Here is a 27,362-nt window from a genome sequence, read left to right as displayed (position 1 = left end):
AATAATGTAAACAAGGATGATAATATCTAAAAGTAGATGAACAACAGTTTATGGGAAATCTTCACTAAAAATTCAGCCATCTATCTCAGATAGATACAGAGAAAATCACACACGTTACTGATGGACATTTCGAATTATAGAGAATCCTTATTACCAAAAAAGAGAAAATAGTAAACTCATTAAGAAATATAAGGTTTATGTTAACCTAATTGAATGTAGAGTGGATTTTTGTCATCTATGAATAGAATTATGAGATACCTTTGTTCATCTATGATACTCTATAGAAAGACAGAGATAATTTTAATGGGTTTTATGATTTCTTGCCGTCAACATGGACATTCCCTTTGGATTTTTAATTACGCTCCTTAAAACGCCAAATTGTATTTGCATTTTACTGTAACTTAATCTAAAGTAAATCAAACAATTAAATTCATATAAATCCTATTAAATATCATTATCGATTGATTGATTTAAATTTTAAGACTGGTTACTTATTTATAGGTAGACTCCACTGCTTTGAAAAACCAACACCATTAAAACCAATTGTAATGGTTGAACACGAAAGTCCCACCAAAACAAATTTTTATTCCGAAACAAAATCCACAATTGAAAATGTTACAAAATCCGCAACTGATGAAGTCACAAAATCCGCGACCATGGATTATTACGACACTAGGATTGGTGGAGTTTTGGAAGTTGCAACTTCGCCCAGTGGCCTTCAATTTGCAGCTGCATTGCTAAGGAAGCTTTTCATTCTTTAAACATAAGTGAACTTTTATGTGTGATTTATTGATAAGATTCAATTCAATCACACCTCTACAAAAGAGCCTTTAAAGATAGATAGGGATAAACAAAAATATGATTAATACCTGAATTATATGTAGTTCTTTACGGTTCAAAACTCTATTCCTTATGACTAGTATCAAACCGACTCTAAAAGAGAAGTTTTTATATTCTAATATTTCCCAGAAATTATATATATTAAAATCTTTTAGCTTACTTAAGTATCCTTGCAGAGCTATGTAAAGGAACGTACAAGAAATAGATAGATATCATGAGATATATCTACAAAAATAGAACCTTTATAATCTATCCTAATATTTTATCTCTAATCAAATATTGAACTAAATATTACAGCTTGATAATCTTAGTGAGTTGCTGGCTTTATTTACAGTACCTGAGAAGAAATCTATATACCTGCATAAATTAAAACTAGGTGTCGTTATTCTTCATTTGGCCACAAGAACCAATGATTTTAAACATTTATTTCAGTGTTATCTGAAGGTAGGTGTGTTAAACAATATCTTAAAAGCTATAATACTCTAAAATTATTTAAAATATTGTCTTGTTTTGTTTATCCAACATTGCGAAGTTTATTAGTTATGCTTAAAAAAGAAGGGGCGTGGAGTGGTCATTTGTATTTTCTGAAATATCTTGGAAAGCTAAAAATTCATATAATACCTGGCTATAAAAACAGGTTTTGTGAAGATCAGAGGTGAATTCTTAAAAAAATTGGCCTCACTAGAATCAGTTTGCCCCAATTTTAGTGAGGCAAACTGATTTTAGTAAGGCAAAAGTTTTTTTTAAGAATTCACCTCAGTTGAAAGTAAACCAAAAATTTTAAAAAATAACTTTACAAATATTTTGTTGACTTATAAAAGCGTATAAATCTTAAACTGAATGTTTCAATATTATAAGTACAGGGTGACCACTGTGTACTATATGTACTTTATGTACTATATAGTCAAAATTTTGTACTATATGGTACTATATGACAAACTAGGTACTATATGTACTATATGAGTTAAAATTTTGGTACTATATGAAATTTTTTTAATATAATTTTGAAACTTATTACCAACCAAAGTATTATAATTCAGCTCTAATACATACTAATATAGAGAGTAGTGATTTGGGTATGTAAAAAAAAATTATAAGCTTTGAAATATGCAATGACTCTTAAAATCACCTTGATCATATATTTTTTTGCTTCAAGGATTTTTATTATTTCTTATAAGATATAAAACTCTTTTTGTTCTTCATATTTTTATGATTGCTGAAGCGGCTGAATACATAGACTAAATTTTTAATTAGTACTTTTCCTGTATATTGCTAGATAACCAAGTTAGGTTAAGTAAAGAATGCCCTGCTGGGTAAGGGTAGGACCTTGGAGGTGTATGTATAGTAGACCGACTCAAAATGCAAAAAAATTGGGGCACCATTTTAACCCATTTCTTTTATGATATAATGACAATTGACACCAAAACAAGTGTTCTGGTAGCTTTTTTCAGCAATATGTCAATTTGATTTTCATAAAAAAAAGGATTTTTGTTATGGCTTTATACACCTTCCTGAATTTGCTTTGAAGAGTAGGATCTACTGCTCATGGTAAAATATTGCTGGTAAGCAATATTTCCAAAAATCTATGAATTTTAAAAGCTGCCAAACGGCTGAATGTTCAGATCATATCCGCACACCATTTTAAGTGGCCTACAAAGGCCTACAAATAATCTGGAATAGCCAAGATCCAATTATGCACAGGGAAAGCTTCACTGAAGAAAAAACGCGTAAAATAGGTATTTTTCGCGCATTTCTCAGCACTGCAAGATAATTATGCATTATTGATTTATGGCTATTCCAGATTATTTGTAGGCCTTCTTATGCCAGTTAAAACAGTGTGCGGGCATGATCTGTACGTTCAGCCGTTTGGCAGTTAGCAGCCTTTAAAATTTATAGATTTTTGGAAATATTGCTTACCAGCAATATTTTACCGCGAACTGCAGTAGATCCGAAGAGTATATTAAAGAATTTAAAAAAACGATTTTTAAAGATTTTAATCATAGAAAGGGCTATCCTCAAAAGACAGACAATTTTGGATGTTTTAGCAAAATCAGCAGATTTTGAGTTATTTAAGGATAACTTTTCAAGGGTCAATATTTTTATAAACCATTTTTTGATTCTTAATCTACTTTTCAAGAAGGTAAATAAAGCCATACTTTGAAAGAAGAAAAAATTTCTCCTCCAGAGGGAACCCTTCCCTTTTTTATGAAAATCAAAACTGACATATTGCTGAACAAAAGCAACCAGAACACTTTTTTGAGTATCAATAGTCATTATATCATGAAAGGAACTAATTGGAACAGCACGCCCATTGAATTATAAAAATAAATTGGTAATTCTGAGTCGGTGAAATGTATAGGTTTAGATCCTCACTGTAAATTTTAAGTAATACCTTTTTGTGCGACATCTTTAAAGGGAGCGTGGACATAAAAATTTCTCATCTGATTATCAAATCTTAACATTTTCTAAGCACATTTCACTAAACTGATCAACCAAAAACGTCCTATTAACACTCACTGTCTACAAAGGGTTGAAACTCGGAGGTTATTTAAAATAGTAATATCCTTTTTATTGTGTTGGACAATGAATAACCCACTTTGGAGAATTAGTTTTCACTTTTATCAGCTTAACTGTTGTGAAAAATAGAGAACTATGTCAAAAGTTTAGTGTTAGCTATAGAAGGAAAAAAAGACAAGTAACCGCACATTTATATGATCCGGAAATTTCCCCCCAATCTTGGACATACTTTGATAATCTGATGAGAAATTTTCTTGTTCACAGTCCCTTTAATTACGCAATAAATGTCCATTTTTAGGACTTATTTGAAAAAAAGTATTCTAGTGTTCAGTTCTTCCACCAATTAAAAAAATTGTTTAATGCTCCCTCATCATTTCACAAAACTTTATTATTTCATTAAAAAAAGTCCTCAGTTTTAAGGAAAACTATTTTTGTTTAAAATTACTAGGAATATCCCAATTTTTGGGTGAAATTTCTTTTTTTTTTTGGGGGGGGGGGTTGTTAAGGGGGATTTCCTATCCCCTTTATTTGTTTTTTTTTTCTCTGCAGCTTCGCCCCACACTGCTTAAAACCAGCACATGAACAGTACAAATATTCTCTGAAGAGTAGAGGCCAATTGGTTCAGCAATTACTTTTTACTTACAAGAAAAAATTTAGTGGGGGATATCATTTTCTTTTTTTTTGAGGGGGTTAGGATTTACCAACCCCACAAAAATTGCTTAAAACCACTATATGACCAGTATGTATATTCCCTGGAGAGTAGTGCACATTCAGTTCAGCAGTTACCAAATTCTTAATCTTTAGACGGACAGACATCAAGCTTCTTTGTATTATAGACTAGCAGCTAAGTACCTAGATTCTAGGACATACCAGGACATAATTCTGAAAATTAAATAGCCCAAAACCTACATACAACCTCAGTGAAGCTTACCTAAAATTGCTAACCCAATTGTTCAGTAGTTAATGAGATCTTAAGCTTCAGACATAAAACCCTTACTACTTTATTTAATAAGATATATAGGTACTATTTTTTAATATTTGGTACTATATGGTATTACTACATAATTAGATAAAATTTTGGACTATATGGTACTATATAAGTTTAAATTTTGTGTACTATATGGTACTATATGAAAATTTTTATGTACTATAAATGTACTATATAATTGTAAATTTTGAGTGGTCACTCTGTAAGTATAAATTCCTTGATACCTATCTAATTGAATTTATACTGATCTAATTTCAGATTATCAACCAGTTAGAAAATGAAAACTATTCATCTCATACAATCAACAAAATAGAAGAGCAAGTTCTAAAATGGGGCGATTCTGATACAAAATTTGACTCTTCAATTCTAGAAATTAAAGAAGAAATTGATATTAATAGCCAACCTTCAACAAATGGAAATCTTAAAATTATTCATAAACAAACAAAATCCAAAGACAATATTAATGTAGATATTCCAAGAAAATCTAGGAAAAAGAAAAAAGAAGTTATAAAAGATGAATTATCGGATCATGTTCAAAATGATATTGAAAATATTAGGTACGTACTGTAAATTTGTAATTTGTTAAAATGTTGTGTTGATCTATTATTCTTCTAACTTTTCTTTCATTTTATAAAACCAGTTCTTTTTCTAGATATTTTATTATTTTCATTGTTAATGATAATATTCAATCTATAAAAATCTTAAAATTAAAATTTTAGTGATACAGAAAATCAAGAAGATGAAATTGAACTAGAGGAAGAAAGTCCCGGGTTACCATGTGGTCAATGCGACTTCAAATCTTTTAATGGAGAAAGGAATGACATTATATTTGACTTTAAATATTAAGATTATTTTTTTAGTAGGCTAGCTGCTTTATAACAAGGATTTGTCTTTAACTATAAGCAGGGATCTAACGAAATAAGACAATGTCCGATAAATTAATGCACATCTATAATGATGATTCACAAAATTACCCCTTCTGTAGAATAAAATTAGTGGTTGAAACATTTCAACACTAATTTTAATGAATCAGTTAATTAAAATTCACTGAAGTCCCTAAAGTTGTTAAGCCAATTAATAAGATTGTGTCTACGCGGTTTAAAACTTAAATTTATTATATACACTAAACTATTATTGGCTTCAGGCCACTGTTTAGTGTTTACTGCTTTTTTTTATGATGCACCACTCATCAATTTGTCCTTGCTTAAATGATAACGAGATTAAAAGATTCGTTATATTTCCCACCTAACGTTATTACTGATGTTTTCAATAGGTACTATGTAAGGGCGTACCTAATATTTAAGTCAAATATAATCTTTAAAATCGCAATAGGAATTTGGACAAGCATTTGTTTACAGAGCATAACGTTGGAAATCAGTGTCCCCAATGTAGTTTGAAGTTTCAGGTAGGTACCTACTTAATTTCTATATGATTTTATAATAAACAAGGATAATTATGTCCATTATGAATAACGAAGCAAAAAAGCCAGAATATTTTAGTTGAAATGACAATTTTAGTTAAAACAACATTAAGGCAAAACTGAAAAGAAATTTTAAAAATTGAAAATTTTCTATTGCATGTTGGTTGTGTGCTAGTTTTTGAGTTAGCACGTGGAGATACATTCTTAACGTTATATGAAAAAAGTGATAGACTGACGACATGCTTTAGAATTTAGATGCTACTTACTTACGACATGGACAAGATAAAAATAATAGATCTAAAAGTATTATAAATGTTTTATTTATTATTTTCTTTCTTGCATTTAGGAGTTTACAGAATATGAAAAGCACACACTAATGCATGTATATCATTGTGAAGAATGTAACAAACCATTTGCTGGTATTGGTGGTCTGAGGATACACAAACGAAAACATATGCCCCTCTACCGTCGAAATAAATCAAAAGTGAAACTTTTGACGAATGGTAGGAATTTATACATTTGATTGAATGTTTTATTGCTTTCACAAAATATGTTGAAACTAAGTTCTAACAGATTTTTTGTTTGTTTTAGCATCAACGACTGTCGCTTGCAAGATATGTAAAGAGAAAATTGAAAAGAAGCTTATAGCATCTCATATAAAGGTAGGTAGATATTTAGTTTTATGTTGACACCATAACGATTTCTTTCTAATGTTTGATGATGTTTTTTCTAGAGTGTATTTTAAATTGTTTCCTAAAGTGAAAAGTTTGTTTTTCGTCAGTTAATAAATGTTGGTTAATAAAGCACTTTTTTTTGTTTAAAGCCTTGCAGAAAGTTTAAGAAGAAGAAAAGCCCTAGGTATTTATATGTCTTTGTTACTAATATTCAAGTAAAAAATACTTCAAATTTTAGGAAAAGCATGGGAGTGAAACGATGTTTAATTGTGAAAGTTGTAATTATACTTCGTGGAATAGATTCTATCTGAAAGATCATGTTAAGCGAGTTCATTTTCTCCAACATATCTCTTGTACAGTAAGTCTTTATTCTGTTTCGTAGCGTAGCTTCTCTTTAATTACCTTAAATATAAGAATTTGAAAGATTCTATCTAAAAGTATAAATTAAGAGAGTAATTTTCTTCTTTTTTATGACATAATAGTACTCTTTTGCAATCAAGGGAATGGTTTTCTGTAGGCAGTGCATTATTTGTAATAAAAAAAACGGCCCGATCACGAGGGGAAATTGGTATCTAAATTGACGACAATTTTTTCCTGCCATAATATCCACGTATATTCTACATCCATTCTTAAACAAGAAAGGCATAAATTCACAAGATTTATTTCAACTATTTTCTAAAGATAAACTCAAACTTTGTTTTGTTTTTAAGATTTGTGGTAAAGTAGTGAAGAATCTAGATAAGCATATAGACCGATGCCATATGACGGAGGGCAGTCATCCATGTGAACAATGTGGTAAACTTTTTGCTGCCAAGGCCAACCTGTTGACGCACATCAAGAATATCCATAAGCAGATAAAGGTAGGCTTTATCACTTTATGTTTTAGTAAGTCTTCTATAACTATAGAACTGATTTAGCTTTTTCTCTCTTAATTGGAACTTTTACATAGATCACGAGATGGTTTTAGGCTTCTTTTCAACCCTCATCTTACCTCAATGAAGACAGAGTATCTAGATGCTTGGGGTGCAACCACGTATATAATATCCTACTTTATTTAGGATTACCATTGTGATCAATGCACGTATTCAACATACACAAAACATAACCTGAGACTGCACATGAAAAGTCACACGGGAGAGTCCACGGAAAGAGAATGTACTATCTGTGGCAAAGTTACCAATAGTATTCAATGGCATATGAATCTTTTTCATAAGGTTAGTGTTGTATTTTAGTTACCTACCTAAAAAATTTTAAGTACAATGTTTTAATAGAAAATGTCTTCATTTCTTTTGAGTTTTAAAAGTTTCAGATTGAAATTAGTAGGTATCTTTTTTAACTTCATTTTTTAGTAGGTATTAAATTACCTACCGAACTTATACGTTTTATTTGTAGGAAGAATTTAACAAACAGATGTAAGTGAATCTCAACCAATGACAATCGATGAAAATAACATCACGTGATTAAAATTATAGGATTTAAAACAAATCTTGTATATGTTATTATTGTAAAACATCTGTGATATTTAAATTTAATTTGTACCTATGTAACAAATGATGTTTTTTTTTATAGTTTTGTACAAGGTTCTATTAGTTATAGCTTATATAGATTTTGAAATATTTCCTTTTAAAAAAAATACCTACAATTATGTTTTAATTTGTAATTTATGAAAACCACACTAATTATTATATTAATTTAAATACAACTGTTCTAGTATATGTACTTTTATTAAACCTTTATGTAAAGGAAATCACTTATTTATAGAAGATCTCTAATTGCCTAGGTACCTAACAAAATAAGTAAATTTTAGAGAATCAAGAATGTTTTGAATCTGGATGTGTGAGTAGATAATGGATGAGGTTAATGGGAACGGGAAAAGACTTCCCAAAATTAGAGAAATCATGAGAAGACAGAAACCAGATTCACAGGTAAGATTTTACCGCATTTTTTCCTGAATATTGGCGGATTTACAAAGTACCATCAAGTGTGTTTGGTAGGTATTGATTCATTACATATGAATTAATTTTTTCTTTTAAAGTTATCATCAGATTCTAATTTTTTTAAAACTTCAACAAAGTTCTATGCCCCACCCAAGCTGGGATCTTCTTTATTTAACCTATCCTAAACCTTCCTATTTCAGGACGAAGAGTCTCCGGATATAGATTTTATCTATGCAGACTCGGATTCTTTATCTGCTGAATTAGCAGAACTTTATAGCTATACAGAACAGGTATATTGATAGATAGGTGGTTATTTAAGGAAAAATAGACACATCCAAAAATATTTTATACATAAGGACATATTACGTATTCTTTGATTAAAAAACAGAAAGGTTAGGTATTAAGAAAAAAATGAAACATGTAAAGAAACAGAAAACCCTGATTGTTCACATTGATTTAATATTTTAGCCTGAATTCAATTTGTGTGCCAACGCCTGGCATGAATTATCAAGCAGATGGAAATTAACAGGCGGATGGGCCAAGCTTGAACAGGAAGATAGGGTCAGAGCTGTTCTTCTACTTCTAGATCAGGTATTCAAATATTTGGAAAGGGGGTCCATTTATGGAGGTTTAATCGTTACAAAATGTGCAAATACTACCTAGGTAAAAGGTGTTTGATTAATGAAAATAGTTTACGGATATTTGGATAATGGAAAGAAAACGATGTAGCGGATTTCGTTGTATTTTTTTAGTAGCTTTAGCTTTTGATAAGTAAGGTTAAGTAAATAATGATTGCCCCGCAGGGGCTAGAAATAGGAGAAAAACTACTGTTAAATACGACGAAACCCGCTACTTAGTTTCCTTTCCATGATCGGGATATTCTGTACTTGGAACTCGCAACAATTTCATATTTATTAATGAATTTTATTTTAGATTGAGTTAACAGACAGACAAGAAAGGTTTCGAGGAGCTAGAGCTTTTCTGTATCTTGTTCAGGTATATATTGAAAAAGTTTGATTATTTTTAGGTAATGAAAGATTAATATACCTTTGAATGTTTTATCTCATGATTTCCTAGTATATAAAGTAGAAAGGTTATTTTGTCTGTAGCTTAAAATATCAATAAATACTGGATGAATACAAAAGGCCTTGGATGGTTTTAGGCTACTTAATTTTTAGATTCAGGTCTTTTTTTACGGTTTACGGCTTTTTTTCTGCCCATCCCTCCCCTTTAAATTGCAGCTCAGCTTCCCATATGCTTTATATGGGTGATCGTTGGCTATCTATCTATCTTGTTTTCTATCTAACCACCAAATTCTCAGGGATGCTGGGAAGAATGTCAATGTGACGCAGACTCCTACTCCTTGGCGAGAGAGAATGTCAAGCTGTTATACTCAATAGGGGGATTGTTGTCCATCTATCTCTGTCTATCTTGCTATCTATCTAACCATCTGTTTCTCAGGGATGTTAGGAAGAATGTCAATGTGACGCAGACTCGTACTCTATGGCGAGAGAGAATGTCAAGCTGTTACACTAAATAGAAGGATAGTTGTCTATCTATCTCTGTCTATCTTGCTATCTATCTAACCATCTGTTTCTCAGGGATGTTGGGAAGAATGTCAATGTGACGCAGACTCGTACTCTATGGCGAGAGAGAATGTCAAGCTATTCTACTCAATGGGGGTGTTCTCTGCCTTCCTGTCCTTGCTTAATATGGAAACTGAAAACTCTAGGAACATTCCATTAGTTTATAGCATATTTAACTTCCCTATCCTTAATTAAAAGTGAAAGGATGTCAGCCTGCCTGTTTGTGGGTCTGTCTGTAGCGAAGGATCTTTCTAACAGATGATTGAACAGATATAGTTCTGTTTACTTACAATGAAGCTTCTATATGTTTAAGGGAGGTTAATTTTTAAGAAATATTTTAAAGTTCAAGTAGAAGCCTCTAGAGGTAGTTTTTTTTGAGAACATTAACTGGGTATTAACCTTTTGTTGAAGCCTTTAACTAATGGATGTATATAAACTTAGTGCTGCTTCAAACGCAATGCATAAACATACAGTCTTCCTCGCTGATAGCCAAGGCATAGTTTTAATAATTTTGATTAATCAATAGCCAACTTTTTATCAGTTATCTGCTGGTTTTTTTTATCCATACTTATCATTTTTAACATTACCTAAAATATTTTCTAACTTTGTTGTTAATTTGTGTGACTTTTATAAAACTATAATTATCAGAGTTGCGTATGATTTTATCTCTGTTGTACACGATGACGGAAATATTGCGTACAGACGAAGATGAGGAGCTTAGGGAACAATTTATACAAGAATTAAGTAAGTTCTTTTTTTATATAGCGCAGCTACTTTAAAAGAAGGGTCTATCTACCAAAGCACGCAACACCAAAAATACGCTTGTGGTAGAAATACTCTATTATATGTTTTAAAAGCTTTCCCATTAATTGACTTATTTGCGTTCGACGCTGTAACAATCAATCTAAAAATTTCACATTTTTTCATTTTTTACCATGGTCAAGTTAAATTTTTGTTGCATACTTAGAGAAGTTTTAAATATTTTACTTAAAGACAATCCTGGTGAGGGTGAACTGTTGACCATCCGACTATTGAGCATGGTCACTAGATATTGTTCTGGAGCTGCGCCTCAATTTCCCATGAAAAAGGTAAACCTTGTTATTTTTAATGAAACTTTTTGGAATTTTTTCATAATGCTTTTTAACTACAATAGGCATATACCCCTACCGATTTTTGACAACGATTAGTATAACGATTGTGTATGAGTTGTTTATTTTTACTTTGATTTACATATTAGTCGCTTTGTTTAATTGCCGTTTTTGGTTGCCGTGCTTAATTAGATATAAACCAAAAAATATGTTTAGGTTCTTCTCTTATTATGGAAAATCATCCTAACCTCCCTGGGGGGTAGCCAGGAGCTTGCCAACCTTAAGACCAAATACCGCGAGGCTGCCGGCCTGCCGCCAGTAAAGGAGGACACAGTGACGGTTAGCCAGACTATGAGAGCGGCGAGCCCACCTGCTAGTGGCAATGAGATTGTCGATAATGGCCGCAGGAAAAAACCTTTAAGTCTTGTTTTATAAATAAAATAAACCCTGACAAGAAAAAAAATTAAAGCAAATATTTCAAACTAAAAACCTGAACAACTCTGTTCCAATTTTCTGCCTGTTTTATATTTATTTTATATAATATTTATCTATTTTATAAATCTGAAAGGTTTTATCTATGATTAGGCGAAGAGGAATGCTAGGCCGCATGGCAAAACAAAACAGTCTGGGACGGATACTTAAAAATATTTGTGTTCAACAATTAAAATACATAATTTACTACTTTATAATAAAAGGCCGTCTATATTTATCTTGTACATTTCAAGTTTGTTTTTCCTTACCTATGGACAAAAATATTCCTAAAAGATAGAGTAACTCGGTATTAGCAATAAGGATTGGGTAAAGTATTTGAAGTATCCAATTGTTGGGCAGGATGACATGGGCCTGGACCTTGATGAGGATGGAGAGGATTATAATGAGGAGGACAGTGGCGTTGAGTCAGGTTTTGGCAGGTATGGCAATATAACAAGGAGGATTACGTCCAAGAGCAAAATTGTTAAGATTTGATAAAGTAAAATATGAAAAAAAATGGAATTAACCTAATGTTTGATACAATTTATTTCTGATTTTGCCTGATCATACGAACAGTCATTTACCTTGACAACACCCCCACGCTTGTTTAATTCTCTCTAGTTAGTGTCTGTGTGTTTCAAATCCAATTAAATAGTCATACAACAACATTAGGATTGAATGTTTGAAAAATGAATAGTTATTGTTAAAGTACTTTACTATGCAATGCTTCGGCAAAATAAAGGAGAATCATATTTAAACTTTTTCATTTTTTCAGGGATTCCCCACGGCCATTGTCACCACCCCCACCTGAGAATGAGAAAATTATTAGAAGCTTGCCCTGGACACCAAAGGTGAGAATAGATTCAGAAAGATTTTAATTATAGCGAAACTACTTTTTAACCTAGTTTATTTTGACTAAATCAGGCTGAATTGATACGACCCTACAAAAAAAACTGTATTCTACTTAAAAATATGACAACGAGTAGTTTCTAATGTTATAGGGAGAGAAGTATAAAAGTTATTATTAGTAGTACCAAAGGGCAATATTAACCATATAAAGATTTGAGGGAAGATTAATTTTATCTTCCATCGTACTATCCTTAGATAATTTACAAGATCATACTATTACTATTGTTTAAGGTTCGTCAAAAAGACATTGATGCATTCTTGGACACCACGCGGACCAAGTTTGTTGGCTATAAACTGCCAGATGATCACCACTCGCTGATTGGTCTACCAGCCAGTATCAATGAAGGAGTTCATGTTTTAAATCAGGTGAGTTTACAAAAAAAGTTAGAAATATTGGTTCACACGTTTTGATATGATGCATTATCAAATGATGCCATTTTCTTTTAACAAACAACTTTTTCTAGAATTGCTATAGTTTTAGAAAATAACATTGGCATCAAATATGTTATATTTCAGTTTGTATACAGGTCATTATCAGAAAGCCAAATAGAAAGAGAAGAAGAAATTACCAAGGAATTTATTGTCACAACTAGTTATTTTGCATAGAGGACGTGGAAAGTCAGAAAAATAGCATAAAGCCGTCCCAAAACATTTATAAAGCTTCTCTGGAGAGGAAAACCGATTAGGACCAGTAATTTCTGGGTTCTTACGCTTTGATGAAGAAAATAAACAAGAGTTGTGTAGATGCTGCGCTAGTATAATCCCTTCAATCCACGAGTGGGCCACAGACCCCTCTACCCCTCCCTAACTGCTTTAAAAGCTAAGTTTAATAATTTATTCATTACTTAGTATCTTCAGATTTTTTGGTTTAGTTATTAAGCTCCAGAAAAACCTAAACATATATTGACATTAAACCCCAATTAGAATCCAATCTCTAAACCCGAAGTTGATGTAGAGCAGACACCTGCAGAAATTTTATACCAGGATTGTAATCATTCATAATAAAACATATACCTAGATATTTATGTTTTTTCTAGAAACATTTATGTATTCATTATTACTTGGATCTTACACCTGATTTTCATGTTCTCTAAGTGAAACAGGTTAAATTAACTATCCCACTCCCTTCCCCTACTACTGGTTAAACGAACTGACCAATAAATGACTGGGGAAATAGCAAGCTAAATTGACGACAATTTTTCTCCTGTCATAATATTCACTTATATTCGACATCTATTGTAGCATTGCTTCTCGATAATTTCAGTATTTCTGCACGTTCGTTTAAACGCCAATCTGTCGTTATAGGAACTTTTATTATGCAGCGACGATATTTAAAGTTTTATAGTAACAGATTGCTGATGTTGCATTACTTATGGAAACAATTGACCTTGTTTATTTGTGATTGGTTTTACATGTAGAAAAATTTCCTTTCACTCTCCTAGCAATCGAAAAGAATCTGGAGTAAATGAAAATAAAAAGGCAAAGATCTTTTGAGAAAAAAAAGAGATTGTGAATATGTTATGAAAATAGATTGAATGTTACAATTTTGGTAGGCCATGTTGCCTGGATTGCCTCAGTATACAATTGCATTATTAAAAATTTTGTTGGCAGCTGCCCCCACTAGCAAGGTAAGCTGTTCTTGAAATTGGTGAGCTTAGTAAAAAAATATAAAAGAAGAAAATCAGAAAAATTTATTCTTTTGGAGAGGCGAAATTTTCTATTTGGTAAAGTGTGTTCCCATTCCTTTAAAATAGCTTAAAACCAATATAAATCCTCCTTGATTAGAAGATTCATTTTTCTTTCAGCCATTCAAGTACCCTACACGAAAGATAATACTCACACTGCACTGCCTTCACCTCGTTGTTTTAACTTAACTTGAAGATATGTTTAATAATTATACCTACTTAATTTATTTTCCTTTTTTAGGCAAAGATGGACAGTATTAACATAATAACAGACGTACTGCCAGAAGAAATGCCCATGACAGTTATGCAGTCGATGAAATTAGGCATTGATGTTAATAGACATAAGGTAAGACTAACAGGGATGATTTCTTATCTTTCGAATACGGTTAATGGATATAGGATATGCGTGGATGTATTCACAGGGAAAAATGTGTCGTCTATTTAGCTTGCTAGTATGGGGGTGGATTGAAGGTATCGTTATTTTAGCCTGCTGCTAGTATCACCTTATCAGAGTACATGAAAATATGTTGCAACATCCATCTAATATCATATCGATTATTAGGTTATACAAATGAAATACATTAAAAAAGGATTATTTTTTTAACAGTAATAAAGAAATGAAAAATATGCATTTCTCTTTGCCGATTGAATTATCTGTGCAAAGCTACGTGACATAAACAAAGATTTTTGGTAATAAAAAAGCAAAAACTTATTTGTTGTAAAACTAAGCACAATGTTCAAACATTAAGGTTTTCTCCGTTACCTAATTGTTTTTTTGTTTTTATCATGTACACCCATTTCTTTTGTTTTTAGAATAGCCACCCTTTTCTTGTATTAGTTTAAAAGAATTAACAAGGACAAATAATTTCAGGAGATTATAGTGAAATCTGTGTCTGGGATCCTTTTGTTATTGTTGAAACATTTTAAGATCAACCATATTTACCAGGAATTTTTACATGCTCATTTTAATTATTCTCGAATAAAACAGGATTTTATATGCAATTGCACAGGAAAGCTTCACTGAAGAAAACACGCGTAAAATGAGTTTTTTTCGTGCATTTATGTGCGCTGCGAGATAACTGCATATTTAAGTAATGAATATTCCAGATAATATTTGTAGGCATTCTATTGTCGGTTAAAAATTGTACGAACATGATATATACTTTCAGCCGTTTGACCCAGGGATAAGACAATGGCCGATAAATTGATGTTGTACATCCTCAATAAAGATACACTAATTTTTTCTTCTGTATATTATAATTAGTGGTTGAGATGTTTGGACACTAAAAAATGAACCAACAAATAAGAATTTAATATAAGTCTCCAAAGTTGTGAGCCACCGAATAAGAAAACGTTATTTTAAAACCTATTATTATATGAATCATGTAAATGAATATAATTAAATAGTTTGAGTTCATGTCTCAGCATCTTGTTTTTGCCAACTGCATCCCCTTGGTCCTCAAGTTCTTCAATCAAAACATCATGGCTTATATTCAATCAAAGAATAATATTGCCCTCTTGGATTTTCCTTCTTGTGTTATAGGTTAGTATATTTTCATCCTTATTCGAGATTTTGTGATTTATATTCTGTGGGTGTGTGTGTATTTTATTGTAAGGAAGGGGAATATACAATTAAAGGGGAAGTAATATCTAACAGTCCAAAAAGGGAAAGTGAACCGGAACATAGGCCTAGAAAAAGGGATGGGAGGAAGGAGGGGAAACATTCAGTCTGTCCTCCATTGACGGAATTTTTTGATAAACGTTACAAAGGCAGCTTTACAAAAAATGTTTATAACAATTTTAAATTTGACACCCATCAATTTCTTTTTTATGACATTCTTTTCACTCATACAAAGTTAGCTTTCAAATTAATTTGAAAAAAAACCTCCATTCAAGCATATTGCTTAACTGCTTCTTTCTATATTCTAAATCCAACCAATGAGAGTTAAGCATTTCTAGCAATTGGCCAATAGGAGAAGAGAACAAATCTCTATTTTAATAGAAGTTTTAGTTTAAAATACGCCCGTTAGAGGGTAAATTTGTTACAGTTTTTATGATTTTATAAACTAAATATGCAGGAATGGGTTATTGAAATATGACAATAATATTCAAAATCAATTTTCATTTAGATTAATTGTGTAAAATTTTAATTTTTATTAATTTTTAATTACAAAACAAAATAGTTTGATATATGCGCCCTTTAGTACATAAAATATCACAAATGCAGGCATACTTACCTGGCGTGGAGGTTAACCGTGATCAAGAAGGCGGTTCCTCTAGGGTGAGGCTGTGCCATTGCACTCCGGTATGGCTGACCCCTACGATTACCCCAAACGTGGGTAACTCGAACGCACAATTTTTGATAGTGGGGGACTGCGTTCGCGCTATCCCCTAATAATACTCCTGGATTTAAAAGTAATAATAAATGCTAGATACCGACTGTGACCATTTTATTATCAATCAGTTAAGATAATATTCGAAAAATTTAAATGTACAGGAGACGACGCATGGATTTACTTTTTGGAATTATAAGAACTGCCTCGCTACTTAATTTAGTATTTCTTTTTTGAGTAAATACCCCTAAATATAATTTTGTCTATTCCATGTTGAAGAAATAAACTCCAATATCTATCTAATTTCTATCTTATCAAGGTGAACAGCCAGAACTAACCACAGAAACACTGGAGGTCGGGGACACATCGGCTTATTGCTGGAGAAACATGTTTTCCTGTATCAATCTTCTCAGGTTTATAATTAACTCCTATCAACAAATATCCAGAAAATAGGATTGTAATTTTCACGTTTCGCCTACCTATCAAAGTCAAAGATATCAAAATAAAGCACCAAAATTATGAGTTCAAATCAAGAATCTATTAGTCTGATGTAGCTGTGAGTTTGATTTAAATGACCAAATATAGGACATAGGACGACATCTATCTGTTAGAATAAAACTATGTAGTATAGGTAGATACTTTAATTTTTAGATAGGAACAAATATTCTGTCCGTATGTATGAAATCGGACTGTAAAATGCGTCTATACACTATATTTTTAAGTTTCCATTTATTCATGTGACTTAGACACCTAGCGGCCAAATTTTTAACTACATATAATATACACTTCCTCCTAAAAGAATGTTAAGTATAATTTCGTATTTGCTAATAAGTTTTTTTTCGAAAATAGAATCCTGCAATAATTCAGGGATGGATGGGATAGTGGAATGTAAATTATATTAGTACCCAAAGTTATATAACATTTATTAAATTTGATTGTTTGATTTGTTTGGTTTAATCTATAGAAGGGGTAATTTTATTAGACAATTGGGGAAGTATATCAATTTCTCATCGATTGTCTTATCCCTTAAGGTCTAGGACAACGATGACAATATTAAAAAATAAGTCATTTAATAGAAAATATTATATTCTTTAAGCAGATGAAAATGAAAAAAAGTGATGTTGTGTAAATGCGGTTTATTCCCGATTTTAGCTTTAATAACTTTTTTTTATTAAATTGCAATAAAAATGCAATTTGTCACTTAAATTTATAGGGGTTGGGGGGTGTATTTTTTCAGTCCTGACTTCTCGGGGGTGGGAGGGGGGAGGTTGTAGTTACTCTTTCCCGAAATAGTTATAAACCATACTTGGATCAAGAAAAAGCTTCGTTTTAAAAAGAGAGCCATAATTGTACATTGTTTAGCAAACAAACAAACATACATCCTGTTATATTAGGATAATATCAGTAATCTAGGTAAAGATCATCTTTCCTTCTTTAATATAAATGATATTAATTTTAGGGTTCTGAACAAGCTGACCAAATGGAAACACTCAAGAATAATGGTGAGTCTTCTTCCACTGGCTTCTAAGCCTATTTATATCCGCTGGATTAGAACTGGTTCTGAGCCATACTGAAAAGTCATTTATCGTATCGTACAATTTGAAATTTTCTAGGAATAATAATATAACAGTCCCAAAATTAATACCTAATTTCATTTATAATTTTTTTTACTATCCACTGAAAGTTGTTTATAATACGAAGCGGGAAATAACTGTTCTTAAATCTTCATAAGTCCATCAATAAGAATTAATTTAAACTCAATATGTAGTAAATCTTTAGTTTTGTTCTTATCTATTGTTCATTTTAAACCTTTATTTTGTATTTATATTAGCAGCATGTCAACTATTTTAGGAAGGGAAAGGACCATTATAAACAAATAAAAATCTAAAGAAATTAGAATGACATTAATTTATTTTCTCATATTCATTCGAATCCGGTAGACAAGGACCGGTTCTCATCCATACGAAAAAACTATGTCTAGCATCGTATCATATCCAGCTTTCTACGAATATAAAAATGTACAAAGAAAAAACTGGATTTAATCTTATAATTGTACATTCTTTATCCGCGGAAAGCTGTTTATAATACGATGCGAGAAATAACTATTCTCGTATTCATTCGAATCCGGTGGATAGCAACCGGTTCTCATCCATACGAAAAAACTATGTCTAGCATCGTATTATATCCAGCTTTCTACGAATATAAAAATGTACAATCATAAGGTTTTAATCTTATAATTGTACATTCTATATCCTCGGAAATCTGTTTATAATACGATGCGAGAAATAACTATTCCTGTCCTTTTCATCAATCCCCGCTAACAAAGTTTTCCTACGCATTTTACTTACTTATATTACCTTTTTTAATTTAGATTAAAATGCTAATAAATATAGTGCATTCAGTATTCTTTCAATTTATATCAGATCTATTGACTTACTATTACAATGATTAGAATAAAAAACAAAAGATTTGCTAGATGCATTTATTATTTTTTTTTTTACATTTTTGGACATTTACTGTCATTGCAATAAAAAATATAAAGTATAAAAACAGAAAGACATAGTAACGTAAACAAAATATATAGATAATAACCAATTATAAAAGCATATTAGTGACATAACCAAATTAACTTCACTTAAATTGAATTATAATTATGAGTGTCTGTTGATCATTATTAATGATGACAGCTCATAATATAGGAAGCATGTCTTTGTGTGTATTGTTGTGTACACACACACACACATTTTACCACCATTTAATGGGGGCTTAAACAATAAAACTACACATACATACAATGTATATTAAAATATAGTAATTGTCAAAATCAATTTGTTATTTCCGCTCTACAACAACATCATAGATCACTTTAAATAGATTATATTTAGGCCTGGATCTGTAATAATTCACTTAAAAACTATCTGGCGAGTTAAATTGATGAATTATTTGCGGCCTGATGGGGGGTAGTTGGGGTAACCACCGTCATTTTCTTGACTGGGGTAGCTGGGATATCTCTGACGCCCTGAAAAAATAAAATTAAGTGGCCTTTGTGTTATTTTCCATTTACTTTTAAGTTTCCAGCAAAAAGAATAATCTTGTTCATAATTAGCTCAGCTAAAACAAGCTAAAAGTAAACTAGTTGAAAACAAAACAAAATTGATAATATTTTTAAAATGTAAATTCTATAAATAAATAACAATTAGTGAAATATGGCAAATTGTATCATATCTCTGCTGGAAGTGTTTGTGTAGTTAAGTATATATGTGTGTGTTAATGCAAACCTTAAATTAAACATTTGTTTGTAATGAGATCACAGACATATAGCCGCACAAACACGACTTAGTCATAGAAAACCTGTGTTAGTAAGGATTTTAAAACATATTTGCATTTATATAACTATTTTTAAGAAAGATTTCTAGTACACAAATTCAACTATTTCTGTTGACAAACTAAAGTTTTACTAAGTAAAACGTATTTTACTGCTATTTGAACCTTTTGACAAGATCTTACCTGGGCGTTGGGGTGGAGGTGGTTGTCTGTTATATCCACCCCTTCCATATGGATCCTGCTGGGGAGCTCCATAACCCTGAGGACCAGCTCCATAGCCTTGTTGAGCAGGCTGTTTGTTGGGATCCTGGGCTAGTTGGTCAGGCAACAGCTCACAGAGCACAGCTGCTCCTTTTCTTCCTCCACCTGGCAACTTAGCAATGTCACCGTCAATGTAGAGGCCATAGTGTCTGGTGTTGTCAGCATAGGTCACCTCTTGAGACAGTAGTTTTCTTAAAATTAGAAAATGTATTGACTAAAATTTTGTTTAGTCCTTCTAAACATTTCTGAACAAAAAGTAAATTTGTGATTGAATTATAAGATTTACTTCTCCAAATGAATAAAAAGTATTGAAAAAATTAAGCCTCAAGTGTTATCAATAAAATGGATTATATTTTGATTACCATTGAAATTGAATATACTACCCTGAAAGTGTATTTACCTTGATTCCCAGACAAATAGTCTTGAAGAGTCAGGGTAAGCCAAGATTCTTTGTCCATCAGCCCAGATAAGTCCACTTCCAGGTTCATACTGGATTCCAAGCCATACTCTCCTTGAACTTCTGTCCCATTGCTAGAAAATACATTATTTCTTCAATTAAATTTAGCAAATAACTTCAGATTTAAATAGAATCTTGATGCCATTCATTGAAATTTATTTGAATTACTAGCAGCTGCACTTCAAGTATCTAGGGGCTCTATATGCAAAGTGATATGAAAAAGAAGAAAAGTTACAGTAGCCTAAAACCATCTCATTACTTATAAGAACCTTCACTGTAAAGGAGAACCATATCAGTTCAGCAGTTAGCGAGTTACTTTACTACAGAGAAAAAAAGGCTTACTACTTTATATAATAGGATTACCTCAAAGACTTCAAATTCAGCTTCTTCCAGGTATTTCTTGACAATCTTGATGGTTTCCTTATCTGAAAGAACTGGAAGTCTAGCTCCAAGCTCTTGGCATTTCTGAGTTGCATTATCCCATTCAACATACTCTTCATCAAACATTCTATAACAATTATCTTGAAGTTAATTTTTCAGGGGTGTATATTCTGCATGGGATCCCCGGCTCAGGGGGGGGGAAAAAAAATAAAACAGAAGTGGTTGGAGGGAAAAAAAATGTAAAAATTAAGAAAACTGAAACCATTTTTTCCATTTCGCCCCCCTCCTTGGTTAAAAAAACTAAAAAAATGTGTGGTAGGAGGGATAAAATAAATAAAATATAGAGTTCTTTAAATATTTTTCTATTTCCCCCCCTACTTTTTAAGAAAAATCTAGGGGGGAAAAAAATAAAAAAAATTTATAGCAGGGGAAAAAAAATAAATCTTGTGCAGAATATACACCCCTGTAATTTTTAGAGAAGCAACTCTAAAAACAAGATGTTTTTGATGTGTTCGTCTCAGTATGTATGGGTGTTATAGCATTAATCTCTTATTATCTATTAAACTTTAAAACTAAAATGTGAAACCAGTTACATAAAATTGAAAGCTATTAAAAATATCATATTAATTCAGTGCCTCTAATGGACACATTTGTCCAATAAAATTGATATTTTTTAAGGTTTAAGGTTAGAACCCAAAAATTACCTGTATCCTCTCTTATTATCTTCAGTTTCAAATCCCATAGGGATGCAAACATCAGTACCATTGCCATGGAATTCCTCCTTGCATATACACATAGGCTTGTGAGCCTCTGTAACACACTCGGAGAAGGGTACATCACAACTAAAAAAAAAATTTTTATTGAATCTTTTTAATGCTAATTGAAATCTTTTAAAATTATTTTCATTACTAAAGATTTGTAATAAGAAATAAGAAAAATTCTAACCTGATGATCTCTGGTCTTTCACATGGATTTTGGCATCTTGACATACCATCTGATTGCTTCAAACACTGCTTGTCATCATCACACTGCTCCTCACTTTCACAACTGATGACTCCCTTCTTGACTAGGACCAGGGTTATCTTATCCTCCAGAGTTCCACCACCTCCATCTGGACCCATGATGGCAGTTGTCAGGTCATTTACCTTTGTCTCCAAACCTTCAAGGCAATCTTTAACCTTGTCATCCATACCTTCCTTGTCACAGGTTCCTCCACCCACAACAGCAGCAAGAGCATCTGCCCCAGTGAGAGCTTCATCACCTGACCCTGACGCATCAGCAGAATCAGATTTTGCCTTTGGTTTGCATTTCTTACTCTCACCTCCAAGAGCTAGAATGTCATCAATGCCACCATCTCCAGAGCCAGATCCATCAGTAACTTCAGTTTCACATTCCTCTTCAGCCCCTGCATCACCTCCAGCATCTCCATCCCCACCCTCTGCTCCTTCTTCAGCAGGTGGTGCATCTCCCGATGCCTCAGCTCCTTCCTCGCCACCTTCTTCTCCCTCAGCTGGAGCTTCAGCACCATCACCACTGGCCTCTTCACCTTCCTCCTCTCCACTTCCCTCATCCTGTGCCATTGCACCCAACAGCACTAGGGACAGTAGAATTGTACACAACCACCACCTACAGAAAATACCACTTACAATATTTATATTCACACATTTAAAAATTATTTTTTTTTGGTGTTTCATAAGCACCTAAAATATGATAAGAAGTTTTGTCAAATCCTTATATTATAATGTAAAATCCAATAAAAATTCTTATATTCTTAAAAGTCAAGTTGCCTCTTACATTTTGCTACATTTTTAGTTATATTACATATTTAATTTTTGCTCTAAATGTGAAATAGGGCATTTAAAATTTTTTTAAGTTTTGGTATAAAAAAAACTCTTTTGTTTACATTAATCTTTTCTAAATCTTTGAATGTTTAGTCCTACTATTCTATAACCTATTATGTTCTGCTGTCTATTTCCTGAAACTAACCTCACTTCCCGCATGATGAGTACAGACTGTGAACTTTAAATCTACTAAATAAATGCTACTCAACCCAATTATCTTCCCCAGTTGAGATGATGGAAATTCTAATACTCTCTTTAAATGCTAAGTTTTACATAATTTTTTTTACTTTAAAATAAAACTAGCGGCTACGCCCCTAGAGGCCTCTAGGGACACTTGAGGAGGGGGGAGTCGAATTTGATAACCTAATTTCTTATTTTAGATTTTAAAAGAAAAAGTAAAAACAAAAATATTTTGGGGGGTGAAATTTTTTTTTGGTGGGGGGTAACCCCCCCCCCCCTCATCATTTTTAATTTAAGTTAAAAAAATTGAAGGAAAACAAAATTTGGGGGGGGTGGGGTGTCCCACCCTCCAAGAAAATAGTTATAAACCTTCCCGGGACCTATGAGAAGCTACCCTGTTAAGGAGAACCCGATCGGTTCAGCGATTAGCGAGATCCTTCGGTACAGACACACAAACATACTGCTACTTTAGTATAAGGATTATCAACACAGTAAATTGTTTGCTTCCCTATAAACTAGATTCTATTTTAACTTATAGTTGCTTCACCCATGGCCTCTAGAGAAGGGCGGGAAAATTCACTTATAAAAAGTCATTTATAATGCTTCCATGAAATATACAACCAATTTGGACAAACATTATCCGAGATGTTTAGCCTTAGACAAAAAAAACCTTACCTACTACTTTAGATTATTGAAAGTAAATATACATATAAAGAAATTCATTATATTACTTACTTATTAGTTAAGTAAGGAAAATTTTTGTTGTTTGCCTGACTTTATTATATCTGCTGATTCAGTGCAATATGCACCCTCATATCCCCCCTGAAAAATGTCCTGGGGGGTAAGGACAGCCCTCGTGGCGTTCCCCCTCAATTAAGATATATAAATGAATATAAAATTTATGGATAAATTATCAAAAGTTTAAACGTGGCTCTGTATGTTTACATATATGTGTGTCTGCTAAGATTGCGAAAACAGGTCGACCTATTGCTTTACAATTTTCAGAAAAGCTTAGTATTTGTTTTATTGTGCGGGGTTACGTCACCTTGGGAAAGTAAAAGAGCCTCCATTTATTGGAAGTAATGTATCCATGTTATTATATCCATTATCAAAGTTTGCAAGGGCAGAGTTGGCTAATTGAATAAGAAATAGTCTACACTTTACAAAATTTGACAAGTTGGAAATTTTTGAAAATTCAAGGAAAAATTGAGTTGTTAACCCCTATATGTCAAATATTATCAAATAATTTTCCCCCGTCAGAAGCCCAGCTTCTCTTTAATAATGATATTTCCTTATCTTAAATGTCCGTCACGTAAAAAAATTAAAAGAATCAAAATTTTTCGGTCAGTGGCAGGTTTTAAAATGAATACGTAATATGAATCTTAAAATAGTAGGTAAACTTTTTTCTAGGAGTATTCTTTATATTTCTTTATTGGATTGTAATTTTTTCGCTAATTATGGACGTATTTGTTCTTAAATTGTCTACTGTTGGTATATAACTGTTTTAATTTCAGATGCTTGTTGTGTTTAAATCTGCTCCAATCTTGAAGCGAACTTTAAAGGTAAATTGTTGTTTCGACTTAATCGAAGCTTTTGATAAAATCGCTGTAAACTGTTTTGATTAGGTAGTATATTATTCATTGAATTATGCCAAAAAAGTTATCTTTTACTAATCAGAATTTTTTTCCGTATTCGAATTGGCTAGAAAAACAGCTTAAAACCATTCTGAGACTGAAAATGAAATATCCTAAACCATCACGGGACCAATGTGTAGCTTATCTAAAATAGAGATCCCAATCAGTTCAGTATTTGTTAAGATCTTAAGCTGCAGACAAAAAACGCTTAATCCTATTATATAAAGTAGTAAGGTTATTTTGTCTCCAGCTTAATATTTCGATAAGTACATAACTGATTGAGTTCTACCTTTTAGGTAAGCTACATATAGGGTCCAAGATAGTTTCGGCTAATCTATTTTAGAATTTAAGTCTTAGGATGGCTTTATGCTATTTTTTGACTTTTTTTTTTACACCTTTGAGTCCCTAGATGCTAGGGGTGCAGTCGCTAGTCGCTAGTACCTACTGCACTAAATATTTATTAGGTTATATTAAGTTAATGGGTATAAAATTTCTTATTAAAGACGTAAATTAAAGAACTGCTACGCTACAAATTGAATTCACGTCAAAGTTTAGGATTCAATGAACTTTTTAGCATGCTTGAAGGAAGGGCCACTATAAAATTGATCTATTGATTGTTGATGTCAATTATTCATTGAATAAATCATTTTTTGAAATAAGGAAGTTTACAAAATAACTGTTTTTATGTCAATTAAATCAATGTCAAAGTTTGGTTTAAAACGTTTCTAATGTAGAATAAGAAATATTTTTTTCCAGTATAAAAATGAAACGTGACGATTTTTAGTATGTTATTTTGCACTAGCGGCTACGCTCTAGAATTTTTTCTAGTGACGTGATTTCTCTTGGAAGGTTGGTGTTACCCTCTCCCAAAATAGTTATAAACCTTCTTAGGACATATGAGAAGCTACATTGTAAAGGAGAACCATATCTGTTCAGCAGTTAGCGAGATCTTTCGGTACACACAGACATAGATTATTTTACTTTAGTATTAGGATAAGGAAAGAATCTTGAAAGGCTAATGAGAAAAATAAGCAAAACATGTTTCCTAATATTGATGATAGCTAAAATTCCAAATTGCGAGAGGAAACATCTTAAATTGAGTTTTTAGCTAATATTCATATTTTTCTAGGTGAAGCATGCTATGTTGCAACTGTATGTTTTGAAACTGCTGAAAATGCAGACCAAATATCTTGGTAGGCAGTGGAGAAAAACTAACATGAAAACTATGAGTGCTATCTATACCAAAGTTAGACACAGGTAATTTCTTTAATTTGGAACAATAATACAATAAATGCAGATCATAATTTGTAGTTTTTTTTATTTCAATAATTAAAACAAAACTAAGTTAACAACATCCATGAAATCAAAGCTCTAAGATCAGACGGTAGGACAAACGAACATTCAGAATGTCAGAACTTACTAAGCAAAACAAATACAGGATACTGTTTCAGGACATACTAAAATTTTAGGACTTGAGATAACCTGCATGCTTCAAATTATTTTTAGGCTGAACGATGACTGGGCCTATGGAAACGATGTTGACAGTCGCCCTTGGGACTTTCAATCAGAGGAATGTGCTCTACGTTCTGCTGTCGACAGGTAAACTTAATATTCAGTCAAATAAGTTTTTACGTTGTGTTACCTACTTGTTTTTAATTTTGTTTCTATATTGATGATTTTTGTAAGTATTACTGGATTAGATGAGGGGGGCCGGGGGAATATTTATTCGGAGAAAACAATTTAGTTTTTAATAATATAGGTAGTCAATATTTACAATTTAAGTGGTGCCTTTTAATTAAATTGAATTATTTTCTAGATTCAACAACCGTCGTTACGACAAGACAGGAGAGAAGAGAGGGGAAGAGGCCGAGTATGTCCCAGTGGATAATTGTATCAACAGTGTCCTTGGACAAGAGCTAGAGCTCACTGAGGAATTTAAGGTAGAAAATAGAGTGTTGAATTGAACTACAAATACATACTGATGTTCAGATGGATGTGTGTGTGTGTGTGTGTAGCCATAGTTTCTTAGTGTTAGGACCTAAGTAGTCATGGAGAAGGACGAGACACTTTTGTATAGCCACTGGGGCTATCGAGCTCCACGCCCAAGTACATTATGCCTTGACCCGCTGTCTCAAGGGAGCTAGGTTCAGATGGATAGATAGGTTAATAAAAAAAAATGAGATAGATTATTCTATCGGTCAACATTGTCATTGACATGAACTAAAGGTCATGAGGAATTTAAGGTAGGAAAATATATTGTTAAATCAAATGGTCGACATACAAACAAATGGAGATATTAACCGATTGACAGAGAGCTCGATACACACACACAGAAGACTTATTGTACTAAAATAGAAAGACGAATTGGAAAATTTTCAAGAAAAAGAGATCAGATTATGATAAACAAAAAAAGCAATACAGACTAGACATACTAAAAGTCAATAGATCTTACAGGGGACAAAATCATATTCTCGTACTAAAAGCAACCAAGTAGACACAAATTCTTGCTAAAAAAAGTCAATCAAACATAAAGAGAATTAAGCAGATTTCTTTGAAATTTAATAAAAAAGAATAACGAGATTCTTCTTTTTTAGGCCAACTATGAGAAGTGGTTGGACAAAGAGGTATTTCAGACAGAGATAGATTGGGATCAACTTCTTCTTTACACTGGAATTTAAAATTGCAAAATATTTTTATAAACATTTGAAAGGAATTGTTTCAATCACCAAAAAATACTCTAATCAATTTCATGTAGCTATCCCTTTATTAAGTTTTAATTCTCTTTCTTGTTACAATATTACAATATTTTTTTTAAGAAAAGAAAAAATATTTCTAT

General features: G+C 32.1%; 3 protein-coding genes and 1 non-coding gene across 4 annotated transcripts; 3 read left to right on the top strand and 1 right to left on the bottom strand.

The window, feature by feature from the left end:
- The first annotated feature begins 548 nt into the window (after positions 1-548).
- On the top strand, positions 549-8,247 carry LOC145314386 (uncharacterized). The gene is made up of 11 exons (XM_080154270.1): positions 549-742; positions 1,152-1,284; positions 4,604-4,902; positions 5,065-5,164; positions 5,682-5,750; positions 6,112-6,268; positions 6,357-6,427; positions 6,678-6,797; positions 7,150-7,299; positions 7,498-7,653; positions 7,832-8,247. Exons 1-11 carry the CDS (start codon positions 549-551, stop codon positions 7,853-7,855), a joined length of 1,473 nt encoding a protein of 490 aa, XP_080010396.1. The 3' UTR covers positions 7,856-8,247.
- Positions 8,245-27,214, top strand: Strip (striatin interacting protein). Its single transcript, XM_080154278.1, is given in 26 exon segments — positions 8,245-8,364; positions 8,577-8,666; positions 8,845-8,967; positions 9,310-9,372; positions 9,978-10,104; positions 10,400-10,456; positions 10,611-10,706; positions 10,956-11,050; positions 11,267-11,458; positions 11,637-11,679; positions 11,883-11,961; positions 12,297-12,372; positions 12,662-12,796; positions 12,947-13,012; positions 13,355-13,418; positions 13,961-14,058; positions 14,357-14,461; positions 14,987-15,061; positions 15,523-15,658; positions 16,768-16,861; positions 17,908-17,950; positions 24,407-24,454; positions 25,656-25,783; positions 26,033-26,125; positions 26,343-26,466; positions 27,121-27,214. Coding segments are annotated over 26 exon segments (2,412 nt in total). The 5' UTR covers positions 8,245-8,286; the 3' UTR covers positions 27,205-27,214.
- Positions 16,345-16,509, top strand: LOC145315344 (U1 spliceosomal RNA). The gene has a single exon (XR_013878050.1). It is a non-coding gene; the product is annotated as a U1 spliceosomal RNA (small nuclear RNA).
- On the bottom strand, positions 18,917-22,888 carry LOC145314377 (uncharacterized). Its single transcript, XM_080154258.1, has 7 exons — positions 22,858-22,888; positions 21,817-22,497; positions 21,576-21,713; positions 20,854-20,998; positions 20,434-20,564; positions 19,956-20,224; positions 18,917-19,467 (listed from the first exon to the last, which is right to left on the bottom strand). The coding sequence occupies exons 1-7, from the start codon at positions 22,869-22,871 to the stop codon at positions 19,388-19,390; spliced, it is 1,458 nt and encodes a 485-aa protein (XP_080010384.1). The 5' UTR covers positions 22,872-22,888; the 3' UTR covers positions 18,917-19,387.
- Positions 27,215-27,362: the final 148 nt, after the last annotated feature.

This window comes from Acartia tonsa, chromosome 3 (assembly GCF_053477335.1).
Source record: "Acartia tonsa isolate MP-2025a chromosome 3, ASM5347733v1, whole genome shotgun sequence".
NCBI lineage: Eukaryota > Metazoa > Arthropoda > Copepoda > Calanoida > Acartiidae > Acartia > Acartia tonsa.
Note: the sequence above shows the minus strand (reverse complement) of the source record. Positions and strands in the feature narration are given on the sequence as shown.